General features: G+C 43.0%; 1 protein-coding gene across 1 annotated transcript in view; it reads left to right on the top strand.

The window, feature by feature from the left end:
• Positions 1-16,776, top strand: part of LOC132885324 (ciliated left-right organizer metallopeptidase) — a 55,509-nt gene extending 38,733 nt beyond the window's left edge. Inside the window, exons 14-16 of the mRNA XM_060919868.1 lie at positions 15,563-16,003; positions 16,474-16,616; positions 16,736-16,776. Of these exons, the coding sequence (XP_060775851.1) occupies positions 15,563-16,003; positions 16,474-16,616; positions 16,736-16,776 (625 nt within the window). The remainder of the gene's footprint in view (positions 1-15,562; positions 16,004-16,473; positions 16,617-16,735) is intronic.
• The last annotated feature ends 64 nt before the right edge of the window (positions 16,777-16,840 follow it).

Here is a 16,840-nt window from a genome sequence, read left to right as displayed (position 1 = left end):
ATCATGAATGAATGAAGTCTCCATTTGGGCCAAATGCTGTCATCTGCTGGGAAAAAGATGAAATGACGTGGCCCACGATCTTCTCCGATAATCACGATAATCTGCAGGAGAAATAAACCACATTATTGTTATTTCATGTGCAGTTTGAATGACTGTATAAATCCACATGAGCAGAGGTGAAGTCAGGGAGGTGGAGACAAACTGCACTGTGATCATATGAGGAACTGCACCTTTATCAACCCCTACAAAGGGGAAGGGACTAAAGTCAAAGTGAAAGCAGTTACCGCTCACATCGAGAAGAAACCGTTATTTTTCATTAATCATTAATTTCTGAAATTAACTTCAGGATTTTCACCGACTCTGAAATATAAACACAGACAATTCTCACTCCCTGAAAAGAGGCGAGTAAAATAAAAGTTTGTTCCAGTGGCAGCTGGCCCATAGGGGGCGCTCGGGCGCCGCCCTCCCAGATGTGGAGAGGGAAAATAAATATATATATATATATATTACAAATTTTATCAATGTCAGTTTTACTTAATAGTGTGTGCCTACATGCAATCTGAATTATTTGAACAACATTTCCACCAACTGACTCTCATTCAACAGTGAATTTCCATCGACAGACTCGTATCATTTCTCTTCTTGGGCGCTCATCAAAGCGCCCCAGAAATGCAGCGAAATAGCCAATCATGTATGGTTGCTAGGGAAAAATAATAAATATTTGGCCAATCAGCATCGCCAAATTTAATGGTTTTGGGGCGCTGGAAATTTCGCCCCTGCTACAGAAAATGTGGGAAAGTTTTGGTTGCTATGGTGATAAACTTGAGGTCTCAGGTCAGTCAGTCAGAGAGATGATGGCAACGCCGACAGCTGAGGGGCAGCTTCCACCAAATTCGGTGAGATCTTTGTTGAACTACCCTTTCGCGAGAAGGACGATGGACGATGGTGGAAAAAATCAGTGTGAAGGAGCTGCGACCCGACAAGCCCAAAATAAACATCACCCAGCCAACCAAGGAGAAAGTTAAAGACTACAACAGGACTTTTTGCAGGAGTTGGTTCCAGTGCAAGTCGTGGCTGACAGGCTGTGGAACAGCCAATGCACTTTTTTATTTCCCCTGCATCCTTTTCAGAAGTGACAGGTGTGATTTGACATGGACACAGTCTGGACAAACTGACTTAAAGCAGCTCTCCGAACACATCAAGAAGCATGAAAGATCAAGAATTCCCATGGGAAACTGCGTAAAGCTAGCTGTGCTCGGAAGGATTAGCATAGCTGCGCAGCTAGATGATGGGCACCGCATTGCTGTCAGAAGGCACAATGAAGAGGTCGATAAAAACCGTCATATAAACTAAGATCATCGATTGTGTTAAATTTTGTGGTGCTTTTGAACTAGCAATGCGGGGACATCTTTCTATTCACAACAAGAGTGTCAACACTGTTTCACTTCCCCTCTCTCTCTCGTTTCACAGAAATACATCTAGCTCAGAACACACACACCTCATTTCATAGTCACTCTCACACAGAAATCTTACACTCACTTTAGAATCAGACACACACACCACCTCTCTCTCCCTTTTCATACAATCACTCAGTCCCACACTCACCTTAGAAACTTCCCCCCTCTCTCTCACTCACTCATTCACACTCTCTCTCTCTCTCTCTCTCATTCACACACACACTTTTGTATAGATTCAGCTGAAATCATACCCTTGCTGTAAACTTCTCTCAAGAACTTGAGTATTGTATTGTATTTGATACCGTTCCTTTCCAAAGCATAAATGGAGCCTAATATAGCTGTAAATTGTTAATTTGCTTTATCCGTGAAACTGCTGATTTTGAGAAGGAAATTAAATTATTATTGTGGAATTGTTGTCATTCTCTGACTGTTTATTTGAATGCTTATACTGGACTAGGCAGGGAAATTTATTGGCACACCAGCCCCACCAAGAATTTTTTTCACCAGCTGCCACTGGTATGTTCTTCAGTGAATGTTTTATAGTTCAGAGGTTTTGTCAGTGTGCGATTTATCAGGATAAACTGTACATGTTAACAATGTCAGACAGAGACAGAGTCTCTAACACACTGCTGAAACACTGAAATACAAGCTGATAAGTGTTTTTGTTGAGTTTAGTTTAAAAACTTTAAACTAAATGATCAGTGATCAACTGAGACAACAAAGCTGAAAAACAGGTTTAAAAGTTTGCTGTGTTTTATTACAGGGGCGTAGCGGGGTCGGGTGCCCATGACCCCCCCCCCCCCCCCCCCCCCCTTGTCGGACCATACATTTTTTCAATAGCTGCATAAGAATATTAGAAAAGTGCCCACTGTAATTTTTCTAACATTTTTTTAAAACTAGATTGTCACCTCAGCCTCATTAGGGTTTCTATAACCTTGACTTCCTGTGGTTTGGGCACGAAAACCCCGTTTGTCAGAGTGTGTGTGGTAGAGGCGGATGTAAGTGCAGATATGTTAAATAAGACACAGTGCGATATGAGCATAAAGTGCGTGAACTGCACACAACAGGCAAACAGTCCAAAACAGCAGGCAAAGTCGTAATCGAGGAAACAGGCAGGAGGTCAATCAAGGCGCGGACAGAATATCAGAGGCAAAACTAGACAAGATCAAGGGATGAGAAACAGGAGTCAAAAAACCAGGAGATCAACAAGGACAGGAAACAAGGCTCAGTTAGGCCCACTAGACGCGCCGTAATACTTTGCATCGTCCTTGCATGGGCGCAATCCTTAAATAGCCCAAATGTAGTTCACTGATTAAAGACAGGTGTTCTTTGTTAACGGCGCGCATGCCAGAGCTCGTTAGGCATGCGCCCAGCCCGAGGTGCGCGGGACTGACACAGTTCTGCGCAAGCGCAACACGATCGCACTAGAAAGCGTGGTCAAGCTGCCAGTGTCGCTGCAGTCTTTTTAGTTGCGAATTACGAGTATTTCCTCTTGTGTTAATAACTCGCCATGTCAAAACAAGCAAGACTTTCCTCCTTCTTTCGACGTGAAGAGAGGTAAGCAATTTATTATATATATATATATATTTTTTTTTTCCATCAAAGTTGCATTTTGTGGTTTCAAAGCTAAGTTTTAGTGTGCTGTTTCTAGATCACAACATCAAGAAAATGTGGAAGAAAGAGCAATAGTGGAAGAGCCAGTTTCTAAGCTTCCTAAAACTAGCAATGGTAATTATTTTTTGTTACATACGGTAATGTACTCAGGCTGCCAGTCAGTGTGTGCCCCCCCCCCCCCCCCCGCAAAATCCTAGCTACGCCCCTGTATTAACTGCTCAAAACTAAACTGATTCCAGCATGAACACTGAAATACAAGTTAAAATACAATTATACTTCATACTTGATGACCTAATGGTGTGTGTGTGTTAGAAGTACAGAGGTGATCACTGGGTGAAACATAAACACTTACTGTATAGAAACATATCAGTCAGTGAGAAACTGTGAATGATCCAGTTCCTGAGCTCAGAATTATGAGAATGATCAGTGAAATCCTGTGTTTATTACAATCGAATGAGGATGAGAATGTTTACGTGTGTTTTTATATCACAGTCTAAATGCTTCCAGTGTCATTGCTGAGGTTTAGACTCAATAAGATCATCAGGAAGGCCGGCCATGTTGTAGGTGTGAAACTGGACTCTCGGGCAGTGGTGTTGGAGAAGAGGACACTGTCTCATCTCATCTCATTATCTCTAGCCGCTTTATCTTGTTCTACAGGGTTGCAGGCAAGCTGGAGTCTATCCCAGCTGACTACGAGCGAAAGGCAGGGTACACCCTGGACAAGTTGCCAGGTCATCACAGGGCTGACACAGACAACCATTCACACCTACGGTCAATTTAGAGTCACCAGTTAACCTAACCTGCATGTCTTTGGACTGTGGGGGAAATTGGAGCACCCAGAGGAAACCCACGCGGACACGGGGAGAACATGCAAACTCCGCACAGAAAGGCCCTTGCTGGTCACGGGGCTCGAACCCGGACCTTCTTGGTGTGAGGCACGGGTGATTGCTCTAAGACAACAAGGGAGGCTCAGCCTCCTCTAAAAATGACGAACATCATGTAGGATGAATTGCGCTAGGCTTATGTAGATTTTGTCTGCGGGATGATTTTTGGTGATCCTCGTAGATTTTGTCTGTGGGACGATTTTATTTGGTATTTTATTTCTATTGTTTACTGTTCTGCTTTTACTTCTGTAAAGCACATTGAACTGCCACTGTGTATGAAATGTGCTATATAAATAAACTTGCCTTGCCTATGTTATAGCCGACCTTATAACATTGCTCTTTCAGATCCAGAATCATAGAAATATATGTGCTCAACCCAACTACAGTGCGAAATCATTCCATTATAACTTTCCCCAGTTCACCTAATATGTGCGTGAGTTTTTCCCCCTCGTGACAGCGCGATGCAGCCCAGCCTCAGTGGACTTCAATGGCATTTGGGAGCTATGCGCTTGTCAATCTCAGTTATTGGACAAATACTGCGAAAATGCCCGCCCCACGGACTCCCAGCCTCAGTGGACTTCAATGGCATTTGGGAGCTGTGCGCTTGTCAATCTCAAAATGCAAGACGGTTATTGGACAAATACTGCGAAAATGCCCGCCCCACGGACTCCCAGCCTCAGTGGACTTCAATGGCATTTGGGAGCTATGCGCTTGTCAATCTCAAAATGCAAGACGGTTATTGGACAAATACTGCGAAAATGCCTGCCCCATGGACTCCCAGCCTCACAGTGGGAGGGACATGGCAGTTTCCGTGAGGAGACTGGTGATTGGTGAAAGCGGCCGGATATTTTCTTTGATTGACAGCTCATTTCAAATATAGACAGGCAGCGGTGAATCTCAGTTCAGTCCCATGCAGATTCGCAAGTGCTGTGGTGTATTGTAAGAGATCAGCTTACATTTCGATTTCATTCATTACATACAGTTTCTACCAGCTTTTTTAGTTTGTATATATTTTCATTGTAAATAAAGTGTAAATATAGTGTTGTCAAGTTTGCTATCTTAGTTCCAGAAATTTCGTTTATTTGAGTGACTGAACTTGAACTTGAGGGGGCTAGTCAGCTAGCAAGAAAGCTGCGCACGGATGCCAAGCATTGCTGATTTAATTTTGGCGAAGCCATTTGCCAGTCTTCCTTTCGAGGAAAAAAATTAAAGAGCAGGGTAGACCAATGCCTCAAATTGACTTGGTGAAAAAGGTAGGGAATAATACTCGTTCCTTTCAGCTCTCCTGGTACGAGAAAGTGAATTGGCTAACAGCAAGTGACCCACATCAACAACAGTAAATAGGCTACTTTAGTAATATGTCATGGATGGACCAAAAATATAGAATCTATTTAAAATGTTTATGCTGAGTATATTATATTGGAATATACATTTCTCTGGATATGAATTAAACACAGCTACAATTTGGAAAACATTTTTAAACAAAAACACAGCCGAGAACATTTCACACTACAGACCTGGATTAAAAGTGAAGGGTTATCAAAATTGTCAATAAAACATTTCTCAGTCAAAATAAGTAAAATATAGGGAAAGTGTCATTGAATGAAATGTGGGGCACCCAGCTCTATGTTTGGCTCCCCAAGGTCAGTGCTTGTGCCTATTCCAGAACACTCTGCTGTTACTGCTGAGGTTCCTGACAAAGACCTGCTTTCAATAATGATCAATTTTTAAACAACATGCCACAATTTTAAAGTATAAAATGTTAAAATATACCCCTCCCCCCCAACACCACCATCATGTATATTGGACAGTAGGCTAATGGGCCAAAAGAACCTGTTATTTCACAGTTTGTGACCCTGCCAACAATCAGCCAGATCAGAGGCAAGAGTATGGGCAAAATTGATGTGTTTTTTCTTTTAAAATCTGGAAATATCGTAACCGACCAGCCTCCCCTGTTTGAAAGACTACCAGCCGCCACTGGTGTGAGGTGACAGCGCTAACCACTACACCACCGTGCCGCCCAAGAGGACACTGTCCAAAATAAAAACAATCTTAGACTGTCCTTCCCACCCTCCCCATGAGGAGCTGATCAGCCACAGGAGCACATTCAGTAAACAGCTGATTCTTCCACGCTGCACAACTGAGAGACACAGGAAATCATTCCTACCTGCTGCAGTCAAGCTGTACAATGCCACTGTATAACTGTGGTACACTGTCTTACCATGTGTACTGTATCCTTAACTCGCAAAATACGTATATAGGAATCATTGTATATAAAATCACTTCATTTTGTTTATTTAAGTTTTTGAACTTATTTAAATGTTATTATTCTTTTTTTCAGATGATTTTATCTTCTATTTTTAGACATGTTTACTTTTTCTTTGATTCAGGAGCTTGGTAGCAAATTTGAATTTGCCTCCGGTGATTAAAAAGTAATTCTCGTTCTGATTCTTGTTCTGATTCTCGTTCGGATTCTCATTCTGACGAACACTGCAGTCAGGCCTGTGGGGTCAAACAGACTAATCAGTAACACCTCATACTCTTACATGTGTGAACTGAATGATATGATTTCTGACTGAAAAGGTTCAAAACACAGGAGGAAGAAAATGGCTGAATCTTCATCACCAGCAAAAAAGAAAAGAAGAAGCATGGAACAACCACATTCATCATGTAAGTTATAAATCTCAAACATTATGTTTTATTTTTAAATCAGCTATGCAGCAGTAAGTTACTGTTTCTATCGTAATAACGAAATCACAGAGACTTTTACTGAATGGTAGATGTGTTATATCATTTAATGAAGGACTATTATGTTTTTCTGTTGACTTTATGCCACTTTTCATATGACACGTGTTATATAACCCCGATTCCAAAAAAGTTGGGACAAAGTACAAATTGTAAATAAAAACGGAATGTAATGATGTGGAAGTTTCAAAATTCCATATTTTATTCAGAATAAAACATAGATGACATATCAAATGTTTAAACTGAGAAAATGCATCATTTAAAGAGAAAAATTAGGTGATTTTTAAATTTCATGACAACAACACATCTCAAAAAAGTTAGGACAAGGCCATGTTTACCACTGTGAGACATCCCCTTTTCTCTTTACAACAGTCTGTAAACGTCTGGGGACTGAGGAGACAAGTTGCTCAAGTTTAGGGATAGGAATGTTAACCCATTCTTGTCTAATGTAGGATTCTAGTTGCTCAACTGTCTTAGGTCTTTTTTGTCATATCTTCCATTTTATGATGCGCCAAATGTTTTCTATGGGTGAAAGATCTGGACTGCAGGCTGGCCAGTTCAGTACCCGGACCCTTCTTCTACGCAGCCATGATGCTGTAATTGATGCAGTATGTGGTTTGGCATTGTCATGTTGGAAAATGCAAGGTCTTCCCTGAAAGAGACGTCATCTGGATGGGAGCATATGTTGCTCTAGAACCTGGATACACCTTTCAGCATTGATGGTGTCTTTCCAGATGTGTAAGCTGCCCATGCCACATGCACTAATGCAACCCCATACCATCAGAGATGCAGACTTCTGAACTGAGCGCTGATAACAACTTGGGTCGTCCTTCTCCTCTTTAGTCTGAATGACACGGCGTCCCTGATTTCCATAAAGAACTTCAAATTTTGATTCGTCTGACCACAGAACAGTTTTCCACTTTGCCACAGTCCATTTTAAATGAGCCTTGGCCCAGAGAAGACGTCTGCGCTTCTGGATCATGTTTAGATACGGCTTCTTCTTTGAACTATCGAGTTTTAGCTGGCAACGGTGGATGGCACGGTGAATTGTGTTCACAGATAATGTTCTCTGGAAATATTCCTGAGCCCATTTTGTGATTTCCAATACAGAAGCATGCCTGTATGTGATGCAGTGCCATCTAAGGGCCCGAAGATCACGGGCACCCAGTATGGTTTTCCGGCCTTGACCCTTACGCACAGAGATTCTTCCAGATTCTCTGAATCTTTTGATGATATTATGCACTGTAGATGATGATATGTTCAAACTCTTTGCAATTTTACACTGTCGAACTCCTTTCTGATATTGCTCCACTATTTGTCGGCGCAGAATTAGGGGGATTGGTGATCCTCTTCCCATCTTTACTTCTGAGAGCCTCTGCCACTCCAAGATGCTCTTTTTATACCCAGTCATGTTAATGACCGATTGCCAATAGACCTAATGAGTTGCAATTTGGTCCTCCAGCTGTTCCTTTTTTGTACCTTTAACTTTTCCAGCCTCTTATTGCCCCTGTCCCAACTTTTTTGAGATGTGTTGCTGTCATGAAATTTCAAATGAGCCAATATTTGGCATGAAATGTCAAAATGTCTCACTTTCGACATTTGATATGTTGTCTATGTTCTATTGTGAATTAAAAGTGTGTGTGAAAATAATGTCCCGATGTGTGCCCCCTCCGCACACACACCAGACCTCTGTCTCTCTTGCTCAGTCACGTGAACAAGCGTGCAGTGCATTCAATGTGAGGTTGCAGCAGCATAGCTTCCTGGAAGCCACGGCCTTGTTGTAGCGCAGACAACACATTGGGCAGTCAGTCAGCTCTTCCCCTGCCCCACCAGCCAGGTAACACATGAATCGAGTGAAAATGTATTGTTTGCCCTCTAAGCCCAAGCTGTAATTATTTTGTCGTGAAGTAGCCCGTCGCATACAGAAACAACCGCACATAAGTATTATATTTTTTGCTAGACCATTTTCAGATTTAGGAAAACAAAAAATTCTTTTTCTATTTTGTTCAACTAGAGATTCCTGGCAAAGTCAAAAAGCCTTGATGTAATAAATTAACATTAAGTGATTGTTTTACACGTTTAAAAACTAAAACGGGTCAGTGGTGACCCGAACACAAGAGGAGGGTTAAATCTCAGACTTTTCTAATAAGGTGTTCCACATGCGCAAAAAAGTGCCCTTTTTTCCCCCCAGAGCACTTGCCCCCCAAAATGTCTGTGCACGCCACTGATTGTGTGTGTGTGTGTGTTTCTGTGGTGTGAAAATGTACATTTATATATGTACAAAAATATACATGTGTCTCCTCCTTATCTCTATCTCACGCTGTAATCTTAAGTCATCTTAGCTTTCCTGTGTCTGCAGTGTGTGTGTGTACATGGAGAGTTTTCATATGTCTGCAACAAAATGCACAATGATGGCAGGTATGCACTCACTGGTGTGTGAGAGACTGGTAATTACTAACAATGGCCACTCGGCGGTGTGTATGATGGATAATTACTAACACTGGCCACTAGGCGGTGTGTATGACTGGTAATTACTAGCACTGGCCACTAGGCGGTCTGCATGACTGGTAATTACTAACACTGGCCACTAGGCGGTGTGTGTGAGACTGGTAATTACTAACACTGGCCACTAGGCGGTGTGTGAGACTGGTAATTACTAACACTGGCCACTAGGCAGTGTGTATGACTGGTAATTACTAACACTGGCCACTAGGCGGTGTGTATGACTGGTAATTACTAGGACTGGCCACTAGGCGGTGTGTATGACTGGTAATTACTAACACTGACCACTAGGCGGTGTGTGTGAGACTGGTAATTACTAACACTGGCCACTAGGCGGTGTGTATGACTGGTAATTACTAACACTGACCACTAGGTGGTGTGTATGACTGGTGGTACACATTAGAGGTCTGCGCGGGACAGAATTTTCAGTCCCGCTCCCGCCCGCTCCCGCATTGTGCAGTCCCACTCCCGCCTGCTCCTGCAAAGAATTATGATTTTCAGTCCCGCTCCCGCCTGCCATATTTTGTCCTGGTCCCACCCGCAAATCCCGCATGATGCAGACATTTGTGTTATTTCTCACGAAAGTTCTTGTCATTGGCTTGGGGAATTAAACATGCTGAGCTTAGCTGAGCTCTCCACTGACCGATCCTTCACCTAGCGCACGTAGCGAGGGTGCGCATTGCCAGGCGGCATGTGCAGCTGAGGCTTTACAGAGATACCCAACACACCTACCAAAATCTACAGTGGATGTTAAGAATATTGTACATTGCACATAGCTTATATGTCACTCCTCACATTTACATTCTAGGAAATACAAGTAGGCCTATAAGAAATTAATATAATTTAAAGACACAGCGTGATGGTGCCCTGCCCCCTACTTTGAGTGGATTTGACTCCGCAGCAACAAAATCAACGCATTTCTCCACGATCTTTGCCTCCAACGCATCTGTCATTTTTGCGTTGTTCCCTCTGAACTCCAACAATTGTTGTCCTTTTAAGACAGTACATACATGGCAATTCAGGCCTGATGTACCTGATTTATGGCCGTTGTATGTCAGAACCTTTTGGCACTTATCACAACAAGCAAAGGGCTGCTGATTTCTGCGTCGTACACGAGTGAGAACGACTTCCAAATGTCTGATTTCAGGACTCTTGACTTTTTAACGGTAAATGTACCTCTTTTTAAAGCAGCACTTACTTCTGAAGCACTGTGAGCTTTACTAGAGGAGCTCTGCTCTTCTGCCATGATCGGAGATCTCAAACATGGAAGAGCGGAAAGGAATCGGAAACGTACGGGAGATTAGGCCACATCTGCAAATTTAGGCATCTTAAAATGTTATTAATGCCAAATAAAATATCCAACACAAATTATATATGATAGACATAAATTAATCTAATCTCATCTCATTATCTCTAGCCGCTTTATCCTGTTCTACAGGGTCGCAGGCAAGCTGGAGCCTAGACATAAATTAATAATTTATAAATTTTATTTTAAACACATTTTTAGTTAGCGGGACTGCAGCTTATTACCTCTCCCGCATTGTGCACTCCCCCTCCCGCCCGCACCCGCAATGAGCTTTCAAAATTTGTCCCGCACCGCACTGCTTTGCGTCGGGTCCCGCGGGACTCCCGCGGGAGTGCAGGGCTCTAGTACACATAGACGGACAAACCACAAAAAATCAACTCGATGGGTTTACCATTTTTTCTTAGGTATGGTGCTCCACTGGAGCTCCGCTATTATTGTGTGTGTGTCTGTTTGTCAGAGGGAGAGAGAGATAGAGAAAGTGTGTGTGCGAAAGAGAGAGTGTGCTCATAGATGTTGCATGTGCATGTGAGTGCATACTTGTGAGAGAGTGTGCATATGCATATGACTGTGTGTGTATGAGTGTGCACAGAATTGTATATATCAGACTCATGATATCCAATATTTTGTAAAGTTTCAGATCAATCCATCAATGAATTGAACATTTTTCCCTATTTCCTGCTTGGCCAGATGGTGGCGCTGTGCTAGGCATCTGTGCTAGGCATCTGAATTACACATGTGAATATCATCACAGTCATAATACACAATATTTTGTAAAGTGTCAGATCAATCACTTAATGCATTGCCAATGTCTGGCACATTTCCTGCTTGGCCAATTGATGGCGCTATAACAGGCAGGCCCATCGGGCGTCAGGTTATCATAATAATCATATCATCTCCTGAAGTAAGAAGTGTCCAGCCATACAGTCAATGCACTGTGGCTTTCTGGCACGTTTCCTGTTTATGTGGCAAGATATTAAAATCATAAGGCCATTTCAATATATTACAAGATATCAAAAATCCCTTTGCAATTTAATATCAGCGACATCTTGGCATCACATATAACAAATTTCACATGAATCTCATGAACCGTCAAGGAGGAGCATGTTAAAATTCATCACGTGTCAAAACACACATATTCAAAACCCTATCAGAATGAGAATTAGAATCATATTACAAGTTCAACATTTCAGCAATATCTTGGCATATTATGTTATAGTATTTTAACATATTACAACATATCAAAAATCCCATAGCAATTTAACTTCAACAATATCTTGACATCATGTCTGCCAAGTTTGACATGAATCTGATGAACCATCTAGGAGGAGTACGTTAAAAATGACCATGGTAATTTCACTCCAAATGGCCTTATGACATCATCATTCCAAAGTTCTACCCATTCATTTTAATGGGAAATGGAAAAGGAGCGCTACGAAGTCCCTGGGCCATGCCCGGGGCCAAAAGTCTGTGGCTGAGTAGCGAGGACAATGACTGATGTGTATACCAAATTTCATGAGTTTTCGTGCATGGGAAATGCCTCAAATAAGGCCAAACACGGCAGAATAATAATGATAATAATGAAAGCCGCAAGCGGCCTTGACAGGCCCTCGCACGTGTGGTTCTGCAACCCGGGACATTCTGCCACCCAACAAAACAGTCATATGTCATATATTCATCAAATGTTCAAAGGTGATGTGGAATGTTGCAAATGCCATGACTGCTTGACGGATGAGAGACAGACAGACAAAGACTGTGTGTGTGTGTGTTTCTGTGGTGTGAAAATGTACATTTATACATGTACAAAACTATACACGTGTCTCCTCCTTATCTCTATCTCATGCTGTAATCTTAAGTCATCTTAGCTTTCCTGTGTCTGCAGTGTGTGTGTGTGTGTGTGTGTGTGTGTGTATACATGGAGAGTTTTCATATGTCTGTGACAAAATGCACAATGATGGCAGGTATGCACTCACTGGAGTGTGTGAGACTGGTAATTACCAACACAGGCCACTAGGCGGTGTGTATGACTGGTAATTACTAACACTGGCCACTAGGCGGTGTGTATGACTGGTAATTACTAACACTGGCCACTAGGTGGTGTGTATGACTGGTAATTACTAGCACTGGCCACTAGGCGGTGTGTATAACTGGTAATTACTAACACTGACCACTAGGCGGTGTATGTGAGACTGGTAATTACTAACACTGACCACTAGGCAGTATGTATGACTGGTAATTACTAACACTGGCCACTAGGCGGTGTGTATGACTGGTAATTACTAACACTGGCCACTATGACTGGTAATTACTCACACTGACAACAAGGCGGTGTATGTGAGACTGGTAATTACTAACACTGACCACTAGGCGGTGTGTATGACTGGTAATTACTAACACTGGCCACTAGGTGGTGTGTATGACTGGTAATTACTAACACTGGCCACTAGGCGGTGTGTATGACTGGTAATTACTAACACTGGCCAATAGGCGGTGTGTGTCTCATCTCATCTCATTATCTGTAGCCACTTTATCCTGTTCTACATGGTCGCAGGCAAGCTAGAGCCTATCCCAGCTGACTACGGGCGAAACGCGGGGTACACCCTGGACAAGTTGCCAGGTCATCGCAGGGCTGACACATATGGCCCTTTTCCACTACCCTTTTTCAGCTCACTTCAGCTCGCTTCAGCTCACTTCAGCCCGACACGGCTCGCGTTTCGACTACCAAAAACCAGCACGACTCAGCTCGTTTCAGCCCTGCTTAGCCCCTAAAACTCGCACCATTTTGGAGTGGGGCTGAAGCGAGCCAAGCCATGCCGAGTGAGGCTGGGGGCGTGAGCAGACACTCCCCTGTGCACTGATTGGTGAGGAGGAGTGTCCTCACATGCCCACACACGCCCTGCGAGCACGCTGGGATCTGTAAACACCGTAAACCCGGAAGGAGAATAATTACGAATTACGAGAATTTCTGAAGCCTTATGCGCCTCGCCTCATCTATACGCTCTTGCCAGTATCTGTTGGCGCTGTCGGTGACAACAAGCCACAGCACCAAGACCAGCAACACTAACGACTCCATGTCCTCCATGTTTATTGTTTACTATTCGGGTTGTGAGACTACCGCTTAAAAGCTCACTGATGTCACTGTTTGCGCTGCTTAACGACATCACCTGACGTCCACCCACTTTCGCTAACTCCACCCAATGTGTCCACCCACTTCCAGCCAGCACGGTTCAGCGCGGTTGTAGTCAAAATGCAACTCCAACAGCCCCACTCAGCCCGACTCAGCACGGCACGGCTCAGCCCGACTCAGCCGCGTTTGTAGTGGAAAAGCGGCAATAGACACAGACAACCATTCACACTCACACCTACGGTCAATTTAGAGTCACCAGTTAACCTAACCTGCATGTCTTTGGACTGTGGGGGAAACCGGAGCACCCGGAGGAAACCCACGCGGACATGGGGAGAACATGCAAACTCCGCACAGAAAGGCCCTCACCGGCCACGGGGCTCGAACCCGGACCTTCTTGCTGTGAGGCGACAGCGCTACCCACTACACCACTGTGCCACCCGGCGGTGTGTGTGAGACTGGTAATTACTAACCAGGCGGTGTGTATGACTGGTAATTACTAACACTGGCCACTAGGCGGTGTGTATGACTGGCAATTACTAACACTGGCCACTAGGCAGTGTGTATGACTGGTGGTACACATACACAGACAAACCACTAAAAATCGACTCAATGGGTTTACCATTTTTTCTTAGGTATGGTGCTCCGCTGGAGCTCTGCTATTATTGTGTATGTGTGTGTGTGTCTGTTTGTCAGAGGGAGAGAGAGAGAAAGTGTGTGCGAAAGAGAGTGTGCTCATAGATGTTGCATGTGCATGTGAGTGCATACTTGTGAGAGAGTGTATGTGTGTATGCATAAATATGCATATGACTGTGTGTGTATGAGTGTGCACAGAATTGTATATATCAGACTCACGATATCCAATATTTTGTAAAGTTTCAGATCAATCCATCAATGAATTGAACATTTTTTCCCCATTTCCTGCTTGGCCAGATGGTGGCGCTGTGCTAGGCATCTGTGCTAGGCATCTGAATTACACGGGTGAATATCATCACAATCACAATACACAATATTTTGCAAAGTGTCTGATCAATCAGTTAAGGCATTGCCAATTTCTGGCACATTTCCTGCTTGGCCAGGTGGTGGCGCTATAATAAGCAGGCCCATCGGGCGTCAGGTTATCATAATAATCATAATATCTATTGAAGTAAGAAGTGTCCGACCATACAGTCAATGCACTGTGGCTTTCTGACACGTTTCCTGTTTATGTGGCAAGATATTAAAATCATAAGGCCATTTCAACATATTACAAGATATCAAAAATCCCTTTGCAATTTAATATCAGTGACATCTTGGCATCACGTATAACAAATTTCACATGAATCTCATGAACCGTCTAGGAGGAGCATGTTAAAATTCATCATGTGTCAAAACACACATATTCAAAACCCTATTCTTTCCTTGGCCAGTTGGTGGCGCTATACCAGACAGGCCCATAACGGCTAAGGAGTATCAGAATTAGAATCATATTACAAGATATCAAGTTCAACATTCAGCAATATCTTGGCATATTATATGTTATAGTATTTCAACATATTACAACATATCAAAAATCCCTTAGCAATTTAACTTCAGCAATATCTTGGCATCATGCCTGCCAAGTTTGAATCTGATGAACCATTTAGGAGGAGTCTGTAAATAATGACCATGTGTAATTTCACTCAAATGGCCTTATGACATCATCATTCCATAGTTCTACCCATTCATTTCAATGGGAAATGGAAAAGGGGTGCTACGAAGTCCCTGGGCCATGCCCGGGGCCAAAAGTCTGTAGCTGAGTAGTGGTGACGATGACTGATGTGTATACCAAATTTCATGAGTTTTCGTGCATGGGAAATGCCTCAAATAAGGCCAAACATGGCAGAATAATAATAATAATAATAATAATCCTTCGAAATCCAATAGGGTCTTGCACCTACCGGTGCTCCAGCAGTCTCCTGTCTGAAGAGTGGCTGCGGTGTTCGATCTGTCTGGATGTGTTCACTGATCCACTCACCACTTCATGTGGGCACAACTTCTGTAAGAGCTGCCTTACACAGTGCTGGGAGAAGAGTCTACACTGTTACTGTCCATTATGTAAAGAGAAATTCACCAAGAAACCTGAACTGAAGATTAATACAACACTGAGAGAGGTTGCAGATCTCTTCAAGAAGAAACGTGGGGTTCTTTGTGATGTCTGCACTGGAGAGAAGCTGAAGGCCCTGAAATCCTGTCTGGATTGTGTTCTGACTTTGCGTAAATCTCATTTAGAACCTCATAATCATGTTCCAAGACTTAAGGAACACAAATTAATAAACCCTGTGGAGAACCTGGAGGACTACATATGCCAGAAACATGAGAGACCTCTGGAGCTGTTCTGTCGAGATGATCAGACGTGTGTGTGTCAGTTCTGCACTGAAGAAGACCACAAGAATCACAACACTTCCTATAGAGGAGGAGAGCGGAGAGAGGAAGGTGAGAAACACAGATTCACATCAACTTTAAACATTATAGAAAATACAAGTTAATGTATCCAGTAGTAGATCAGACTGTAAGATTTTGTCTTCAAATTCCAAGACTAATTCCAAGGAAATCTCATCTCATTATCTCTAGCCGCTCTATCCTTCTACAGGGTCGCAGGCAAGCTGGAGCCCATCCCAGCTGACCACGGGCGAAAGGCGGGGTACACCCTGGACAAGTCGCCAGGTCATCACAGGGCCGACACATAGAAACAGACATCCATTCACACTCACATTCACACCTACGGTCAATTTTAGAGTCTCCAAGGAAATCATTGATTGATATTAATAATAATTTATAACTGAAACATGTACTGTATCTACTGTAGATTTACTCTGTGTGCAGCCCTCCACACACCACGAACTGGACTGAGATCAGGATTAACACTGATCTGAGTGGGGACACTGTGAGGAGAGCGCTGTCTCAGCTTAAGCAGACTCTGAATGAGAAACTCACGAAAACACTCGAAGACAAGTTAAAGGAAGCAGGTGAGAAACTTTTGTATTATAGTGATCATGAAATTTGTTTTATTGTTGTCTTTATTTGAGTCAAATCCTGCAATAAAACCACCTGAAATCTAATGAAAGTGATGTTTTGTTGTAATTAGTTTCCACAGAACTGAACAGGATTCAGCAGTATGCAAACTGACCGTAGGTGTGAGTGTGAATGTAACTTGTTTGTCTTTACTGAGGTGTTTTTTTTCCTTCATGGG

This window comes from Neoarius graeffei, chromosome 1, assembly GCF_027579695.1.
Source record: "Neoarius graeffei isolate fNeoGra1 chromosome 1, fNeoGra1.pri, whole genome shotgun sequence".
NCBI lineage: Eukaryota > Metazoa > Chordata > Actinopteri > Siluriformes > Ariidae > Neoarius > Neoarius graeffei.
Note: the sequence above shows the minus strand (reverse complement) of the source record. Positions and strands in the feature narration are given on the sequence as shown.